The sequence below is a fragment of the Cystoisospora suis genome, assembly GCF_002600585.1.
Source record: "Cystoisospora suis strain Wien I chromosome Unknown contig_5535, whole genome shotgun sequence".
In the NCBI taxonomy this organism is placed as follows: Eukaryota; Apicomplexa; class Conoidasida; order Eucoccidiorida; family Sarcocystidae; genus Cystoisospora; species Cystoisospora suis.
In genome coordinates, this window is record NW_027158325.1 from 1,513 (window position 1) to 10,531 (window position 9,019).

At 52.2% G+C, this 9,019-nt stretch overlaps 1 protein-coding gene across 1 annotated transcript in view; it reads left to right on the forward strand.

Moving 5' to 3' along the window:
• The window catches only part of CSUI_009322 (uncharacterized protein), a 7,610-nt gene extending 1,401 nt beyond the window's left edge, over nucleotides 1-6,209 (forward strand). Inside the window, exons 1-6 of the mRNA XM_068069438.1 lie at nucleotides 1-40; nucleotides 1,118-1,167; nucleotides 1,648-1,740; nucleotides 2,162-2,272; nucleotides 3,087-4,000; nucleotides 4,167-6,209. The exon at nucleotides 1-40 is cut by the window's left edge and continues 1,401 nt beyond it. Coding sequence (XP_067918583.1) covers nucleotides 1-40; nucleotides 1,118-1,167; nucleotides 1,648-1,740; nucleotides 2,162-2,272; nucleotides 3,087-3,965 — 1,173 coding nt within the window. The 3' untranslated portion in view covers nucleotides 3,966-4,000; nucleotides 4,167-6,209. The remainder of the gene's footprint in view (nucleotides 41-1,117; nucleotides 1,168-1,647; nucleotides 1,741-2,161; nucleotides 2,273-3,086; nucleotides 4,001-4,166) is intronic.
• The last annotated feature ends 2,810 nt before the right edge of the window (nucleotides 6,210-9,019 follow it).

Genomic DNA, 9,019 nt, shown 5'->3' on the forward strand with positions numbered 1-9,019 from the left:
CACAAGGTCCTCGGAGGAAGTACGGCCGAAGGTTCCGGAGGTCAGTGTCTTCCTGGCGATTGACACAAGGTGATGGACTTGGGGTATGCTTGACCGGACACCGTCTTCACAAAAGCCCGCAGAGCAGTGGATGGGTCGATAGAAGAGGGCCTGATTGGTAATTGTGTTGGCGGATTGCTTGTACTGAGGTTTCTCGCGGGCTGGTGCAGGTATCAGGGAAGTTGAGGGGGCAAGGCACGGCGGACTGTTCATACCCACTCCGTTAAGCTGTATCAAACACGTCTGTACGCAGAAGCCTGTTAACATGGCTGCCGCTCCACTTTCGGTACACATGGAGGCGCCCTCCGGGGCCGTTCAGAAACTGTGGTTAGCTTGTGAGGTGTACGAGCGGACTGGAACTAGAGCAGTCGTTGTGCAGTATATGGCGGGTAGTCGTTAAATATCTTGGTATGGGCTTCGCGTGCACCGAATAGGAAACATTTCGTGTGGCGCTGCCTGCTAGGAGCGGCAGCCTGTCCTTTGTGTACGGAACCTCTCCTCCTTTTGTGGTCGGCACTTCCGATAATACTTGGACTGAGCCGATAGATGCACTGTGCCTTAGTAGGCAGGAAATGTACAAACGTCGCATCTATTTGTGTAAAGCGGTTTTCTCGTTATAAGCATGTCCACGCAGGTGGGAGAGGCGTGCAACACCGCATCATGGTCCCTCATGTCCGAGAACCAGGGTGTGCGTGTCAGCATCACTAAGGAAAACAGAGGAGGCCGGATGCTGAAGTTGCTGGAGGAGACCCCTGCGTTGTAGAGACTGATCTAGATGTTTTTCGTGGAGAGGCAGACTTACTTTGCATGACTGGAGTCTCGACCGATCAAAGCGTTCGTCTATAGGGTATCAGCTAGACCCTCGTAATATCGATTTACCGCCCTACGAATCTTGTCTTTCTCCGCTCAACAAAGCAACTGCGGGCTTCGAGAGGGTGCACCCGGCCTCAGTCTGCTTTTCGAGTGTGCGTGAAGTACGGATACGAATTGGGAGGTCTCTAACGGGCGAAAGTAAATATCCGTGAGGAAGAGTCAGTTACCGTATTCGTCTTTCTGCATTGGTTTCGCGTCTCTGCAGGTGTTCCTTTGGCCCCGCCCAGGTCTCCCGCCCTTCCTCTCCCTCCGGAAGTAAGCGCGCGTAGACTGCCCCAACTGGAGAGGCGACTTCTCTCGAGCTATACTCCCATCCGCCCTCCGTTAGGGTGTCGCTGAGTAGAAGACACGTACGACTGCTAATATGCCACTCGTGTACATACTAGGGAGACGAGAGTATGGAGAAACAGAGCAGGACTGCCGCCGCTCGATCATTGGCCCCACCTGCTTGGTTGAGCGAGCACCGCTCACCCTAGGTCTTCTAGTATGGCAACGGACATGGTATCAAGAGTGTGGTGCGGTTTGAATTTGCGTTGACTGAAGCAAGAAGAGCGTAGAGCCTGGACGCGCTAGGGTACTGCGTCATTCAGAAACTGATCCTGTGCTTCTTCTGATAAAGAATGCCTGTCGGTTTTCGTCGCATTGCGAAAGAGCACACAGCAAAGCCCTGAAAGCGAAATTGATATTGTTCATTGTTTCTTTTTGTCGCTCTGACCGGCTCACGGTATTCTACAGGTCGAAGTTAGTGAAGCAGGGTACCCGACCGCCAGTGAAATGATTCGACGCCTGGCAGCACAGATGGGAACAGCGGAGGACGATGTGACTTTGGTAAGCGCCAGTCGAGGTGACGCGCTCCCCAACCACCTCCGAGAGCAGTTGTTTGGCGGCTAATGAGGAGGTATTTTTACTGTATCAGGGGCTCGCTCACGTTTTTCCCTGACACGTGTTTGAGCCCTCCTCAGCCGGGAACGGCGCTTGCTATGGTCGCCGAAGGTCTCTGCTCTGGAGTAGCTATATATCCGTGGTGTGGCGGTGACGCACCTGGGGCAGGAAGAACATTCCGTCTTCGAGAACAACAAATTCCCTGTGGGTTGTTGAGAACTGGGAGCTGCTTCAGATCGGGGTAGTCTAGAACATGTGGCTTACAGGGGATTTCTGTTACATTAGCGATACTACAGATGCCGGATTTGAGCGTAGAAAGCTTGGAAAATTGCGGACGGCTTCTTAACGCTTGCGATGATTCACGCAGATGCTTGAAGACCTGCTGAAGAGGTACCCAGACAGATATCCAGCCGAGCTTGTCTATCTCCTGTTCCGCGAGAATTTCAAGGTGGGGGCAGTCGAAGAGTTCCTCGACAAAGTGAGTGACGTGGAGACTCGGCAAACAGGGTGCAGGCCGACTGCCACCCCATCTTCATGAGGCGTCACTTGCGGCCTCGCTTCCTCTCCAGTGAGGCATTCCAAAGTTACTCTGGAGAAACGTATTTTCCTTCTTTTTTGCACAACTGCCTGGGTCCACGTACTTACTCTTTTCGATGACGCATCCTTTTCTTTCAGGATTTGAGGTTTAGAGTTCCAAATTTTGCCGCTAGCGTCCCAGCGACGTGATGCATGGTGGTTAGTAATGTCATCTCTTACCGTAACCACTTGAACGAGCAGTGGCCTTCCGATGAGTCCCAGCGAGTTTGTTGGAGACCGGCATTGTCCGCGCTTTTTGCTTTGTAACGATTGTTACGGAAAACTGGTGAACACCGCGTTTGTGGGAGTAGAAAGCAAGTTAGCCCGCATGTCCTCCATAAATAGTGGCTACAGGTTTTTGTGCTCCCATCAGTAACAAGTATTGATTAAGTCACCGTGGGTGCGATTGGGCTTCGTGCACCCGGCATACGCCTGTGAGCCCTAGCCTGTCAGCCTTCTGGCATTGCTGTGCGACTTCATAAGAGGAGTTCTACCTCGCTTGCAGGCTTCCGTGCCAGTAAAAGAGTTTGCGGTGCTCGGTGCCGTAAACGGTACCACGCTATGATGTCGCGCAGTCAGCTTTTGAAACTGTTTATTTTTCTGACCCGTTCTAGAGGTGTGTCCTCCTTTTAGGTTTACAGAAAGGCGTCAGTGTTGGGGTTCGGGGACAGTTGCATCTCAGGGAGGTTTTACGTGGCTTGCCTTGCGTATTGCAGCTCGACCCGACCTACCCGGTAAACCGAAGAGAAGTACACCGGTGCAAATCTTACCGAGCTGGCTTCGGCCGAATGCCGGCCTCGACCCAGCTCCGCCTGGCGTGGAGCGCTGGACTAGAACTCAACAGTTATCCAACTCCGAGGATGGAACCGAGTCCTCGCCTTGGAGATCCCGTGGAAATGCTAGACGCAGGATCAGATGGCCAATCTCTATTTCGACTGCTGAGCTTGTACGTGACAGGGACGGTCGCCCACGCGACGAAGTTTCGCCTCGCCCTTGTGTCATATATGGAGCAGAACTACTGGCGTAACCCCGTCATGAGGCGCCATCTCTCTGTGGATGAGCTTCGGCGTCTCGAGGAGCACGAGCGTGTTTCCCGAAGCTACGTGTCCGCGGACGTCGGCGTGCCTCACCGGTACAGGCCCGTAGAAGAACTTAACATTAAGGCTCTACTGGAGGCTCGGACGCATAGGCATCTAGTGGAATCGCTCGTTCCCACTCCAAGCAGCTTTGAGATCCAGGCGCTGGCGGACGCGTTCGGAATCACCGTTTGGACATACACCCTCCCTGAGCATGATGCCGCGTCAGGGCTGGTTATGTACGGAGATTGGGAGAGAACAGAACCCGAGCAGCTCCGGCAGCGAACGCTCTCTAGGAAGATGAATCCGATCTATTTTTCGACAAGCAAGAGCGGAGGCGGCTATTCCCTTGTCACCCGGGTTAGCGAGCCCTTCACGCACTCAGTCCACAGAGCTGCGATTCTCCAGCGAGCGGACAGAATAAGGGCCGAGAGGGCCCGAGCTGGAAGAGAAAGGCACCTACATGCAACGGGAGGGCAAGGAGACACAGGGCTTCCTTCTAATCCTTCTTCGTCGTGACATGTTCTCCCGGGTTACACCTCGTACTCTCAAAAGTAAGTCACAGCCCGCATAAACCCTCCCCCCCACCACGTTGTACCGTCGGGGCCACAGTCCGACGTGCTTTTCTGGTTGAGAGCAACAATCTGGACCGACGGTCTGAAGGCAAGGTTAGCATAGTGTTCTGGATGTAGCTAGCAGGATTGTGTCTGTTGCCTCCAGAACTCGTCTTGTCAAATAAAGCCTAGTGAGACCTGCTCTACGCCGGTACACAGAAAACCATAGTGGAGAAGAATGGGGTCCAGGAAGGTGCACGGTTGGTGAACTGTAGCTCCGTGAGCGCACCTGGTTGAGCACAACCCGTGACCACGACAGACGGAGCAATGGACAGGACGCTGCAGGGGCGTGAAGCGGCTAAGTCACCGCCGAAGAGGCTGGGACGGAAAGGAGGGGCGAGAGAGGCAGTAGTTCCGTTTGCAGGCGGGGATCCTGGAAGGCATCACGACTGTAGTGCGATGCGACGACCACTCCCCGTCCTCATGGAGATGAACACAGCACGTCGTTTGTCTTACCTGGACAGGACGGGGTAGAGAGTATCCAACAGAGTACGTAGATCACATCCAGAGTTGTCGTGCATTTTGCCTGCTGTGTGTTTCTTTGCTTTTTTCCCAGGCAAGGGGATGCACAGACAGTGTGTTATCCTAGAGATATCTGCACGGCTATGGCGGGGCAGATGCGCCCCCGTATTTTTTCTTCAGATGATGAGGACGGGACCGGACATAGGTGGTAATGCCTCTCTCGTCTCCAGCTGTCAGGCAGCCGCTGCTTCCATTGTTTTAGGATGATAGGGAGTTTTTTTTTCACTTCTGTCCGCCTATTTTCCTCTCGCCCTCGCTCTCCTTATCCAAGGGTTTGCGAAGGTTGATGCGTAGAATCTCCGTCTCTCTTCTTTCTTTTCCCGCAGCGTGCGGGGCTCATGCCAGTCAGACGCAGGTCGCCCCGGGTTGGTACACAAGCCGTCATTTGTCCGCACAAGTCGATGGAGAGGGAGGGCGAGTTGAATCATCGAGTATCTTATATTTTTCGTGAGTGCAACGTCAGGGCGTCTCCGTTCACCACTGAGTTTTCTTGTTTTTCTTTTACGAGAAGTCAACAGCCACAGTAGGGCGGTTTTTTGAGTCGTATGAAACCCGTTGTATGCAGCCTTATTTCAGTGTATTTTTGTTGTCAGCTCCTCCTCCGTCTCCTCTGTAAAGCGTAGCGAGACTCAGGGGGCATGTGATTCTTCTCATCACGGGTATGAGGGCGTAGCCTCGCTGGTGCCACGGAACCAGAGGCAGTGTAGAAGTCGGAGCGAGGACGCTGTGAGTGGCTATTGATTTCTTTTTGTGTCATGGCATTGTTTTTGCAAATGAGAGCGCACCTTACTTCTGGACGCACTGAGGGAAGCTGTGTCGATGCTGATGAAGGGGCGCCTTTTCAGCAAAAGACGAAGAATGCAAATCGCCACAAGCCATCCGAAGTTTTCGTGCTGAGCTGTGGTTCCGTCTCATTCTTTCACTCTAAGCCAAGTGATCTGTCAATCGTCCTGAGGTTGGCTTTTGTCAGTCTGAGTGAGGACAAGGATTGCATTACTTGCTTTTATTCGCTGGTCGGTTCTGGCGCACGGCTACGGTCGTTTTACAGCGAGACTATTACATACATACACGGCAGGTGGCCTGCAATATGCATTTGTGGGTTCGTGTATGGTGTATTTTATCGGGGATGATAGTTTTGAGGCGAGAAGACAAATCAGGCGTCTCCGCTTGACTGTGGGAGCAACTCATGCGAGTCGTTCAAAGGGCAAGGCAAGGAGACAGATGTGTTCGTCTTTTTTTATACGCAACGCAAATTACCACACGCCATCTGAAGTGTTTGTGCTGAGTTGTGGTTTCGCTTCACCCTTTCACTCTTAAGCGAAGTGACCTGTACATCATCCCCAGGTTGGCTTTTGTCAGGCTGAGTGAGGGTGAAAGAATTGCATTACTTGCTTTTATTTGCCGGTCGGTTCTGGCACACGGCTACCGTCGCTTCACAAAGAGGCTATCACTTACATACACGACAGGTGGCCTGCAATATGCATTTGTGGCTTCGAGTATGGTGCGGGATGTCAACTTCGATGCTTGTACAAAGGGCGTCAGCGGGGATCAAGTTGGCAGAGAACGGGGGTGGGATCTGGGCAGCCTCCATAGGAGAGTGGCAACCCTGCCAGCGTTTGAAGGCCCCTGTCCCCCGCACGAGCTTTTTTTGGTGGCGAGACGGCATTTCAATCTGAGTGCGTCTACTTTGAGAGGGACTGGAGCGAAACGAGAAATGGATCGAAGGTGGACATTGAACCGTACATCCGTTCGAATCAACCTAATTTGGGTTCGGTCCATCAGATTGTCACAGCACCCTCCTCATTCAGTTTTAACACGGAAGCAGCGGGCTCGGAGCACGGGAGGCGACTCAGCGAAGCTTTTGTGAGTGCAGAAAGCTTCTTCGATTCCTTCCTTGGAATCTTCAGATGACACGGTGGGACGGAGCACCATTCTGATTCGCTGTGGTCACACCACAACGAATGCCACTGAGAAAGGACTCGGTAATCAACGTCAGCGGATATCGAGCAGCAGACAAGTACTTGCACTCAGAATTACGAAGCCAGTGTCCCTCTTTAGCAGCAGCTTCTTGACGCAAATTTCCTCGTGGAGGCAGAGGTGGATCTCGTAACTGTCTTAAGAGTACAATGATACATTTGCTGCCGGAGATACCGGGCAGTTTCTTTGTCTTTGTGTGGACATTTCTAGTTTCTTTGCGGAGTTGCTGATTCATAGATGTTCGATTAGACGGAATAGCTTGGCGAAGCGAGGGGCCCTACGTTAGTGGTTCGCCACCGCTTGGTATCGCCGCTTCCCCGAAGGCGCATCCCTCCTTCGTGAACGACTCTTTTCTTGGTGTGCCAGTGAATCACCATCTAAGTCAATCTGTGTCCTTCCTGATTTGAATATAGAGCGCTCCGGAGAAGCTTTTTTTACTCGCCACGCCTCGTATGATAGAAACTGGATTCCGCATGTCACTATGCCTGCCGGCTGTTTACAGTGAGCTCATGACGATAGTTCCAAGGAGAGTGTGAACCGCTCCGTGAAGCAAGACAGATCTCAGGTTAAGATATCGTTGGTCCCGCTGGCCCAACTCCTTGTGTGTTTGAGGGGTGTCCCGAACAGGTTTCAGCTGGTGTCGTGGTCTGAAAAAGGGCATCCCTTTAGCCTCTGGCGCCAGTCGTTTCGGCTGCTGCCCAGTCAGACCTTCTCCTGGAAGCCCCCGCGACTGTTTCGCTATTCGTTCTTGTCCTGATTTCGTTGCACTTTCCAACGCGTGCTGTAGTGATCTTTGAGAGCTAGTGATGAGTCTGGGTTTCCCGCTCGGAATGTCCCGGAAGCTTGAGGAAGGGGTGTCCCATGGTTTGATATACTCTGGGTGGACGAGTCAAAAAGGTGGGCCAGAGCACAAACTGTCCGGATGCCAACAGAGTCTAGCTGCATCAAGGGGATTCAACGAGAGTACCAGACATGATACGTGGATTAGGCCACCAAAACATTCTCTTCACACCGTTGGTGGTCTTCTGAGTTCCTGGGTGACCCGGTAGGAAATGTAAATGGAAGGCCTTCAGGACTTCCGCGCTCAACACCTCACTTGACAGAGACACTTTCTAAGTGTCCTTTCCCTTCGTCCACAACAATTCTTCCTCCCGAAGCTCTTTGTCTCCATCTACCACAGGCAGGTTTAGTCCTGCTTCTTTATTCATTCACCCCACCAGTTTTACTCCTAGGAACAGTTTCCTTCGAATCAGGACCATCTCTTCATATGCTTTCCCCGATTCCAAGGGTTGTGAAGACGTCGCTTTTCTACGGGCGTCCCTCCTTCAATCCGGTTCGCCACGCGATAGCGCCCAAACTCGGTCTATATAGTCAGGTTTTCCACTAAGAGCATCAGCTACCCAGTTTTGTTTTCCGGGTTTTTACAGTACTTTGAAGTTAAAGTCAGCTAGTTTATCGGGCCAATATCCCACGCTGGTGGTCACTTTATGTTGCGTTGACGTTCTGCTGAGCGTAGCATGATCGGTCTCTATTGTTACCAGTTCAGAATCAATTTAATGTTTCCCCTTTGTTAGAGCACAGTGGCTAAGAATTCACTGTCGTAAGCTAGGTACACTTGTTCTCGTTTAGTCTTTTTCTTGAACTCAAAATCAGTCCGATTTCATCTTGCCGAAGTGCAGCTCCTACTGCACACTTCTACGCATCAGTCTTCGGTACGGGAGATGGATCTGGCTAAAAATCTTCGTCAGTGCTAGATCTGTTAAGGCTTCTTTCAAATTTTGACGGCTTGAAAATCCCCAGATCTCCATACTGTCTCACTCTTGGCACGCAGTAGATCATGAAGTGGTTTGGCTAGCTAGTGTTGAAGTCCCTGAGTAATATCCCGCTAGTCCTGGGAATCCTCGAACCTGTCTGACGTGAAACATATCTCTGGCCTACGGGGTGATCACTCCAGAGCTCATCGCCCTCGTCAGCATCTCTGGCAACAAGGACAAATAGAAACCTTCTATAATGACTCTCCTCGGACTACAACACGAATAAATTGAAAGCCGGACACCGACGTCACCCAGTACATATGTATATATATATATATATATATTTGTATCGAGATAGTGGGGAGTGTCATTAGCACAAGTTGAGAAAACTGTCCGCATTTCTCTGCTGTCTCTACCGGTTTAGAGAGAAGATGTCTCATGAATCGCCTTCTCAGTAGTCTGTTTGGGTCCTGATATGCCCGTCGAACGACTTCGTACAGCCGGCTAATAGTCGGCAGGCCGGGCTCGCACAGGAAGTCGCGGCTGTAGCGCTGGCCGAGCGGCCCGCGGCAACAGCGGCCCGTACCCGGCTATAGGCCGGGTGCCGGGACGCCCGCGGCGGTGGCGCACGACGGCCGCGGGGAGGCGCCGGACCGGCAGACGGAGGGTTGCGAGTGAGTAGTTTTTTTAGTTTCCCTTCGACCAC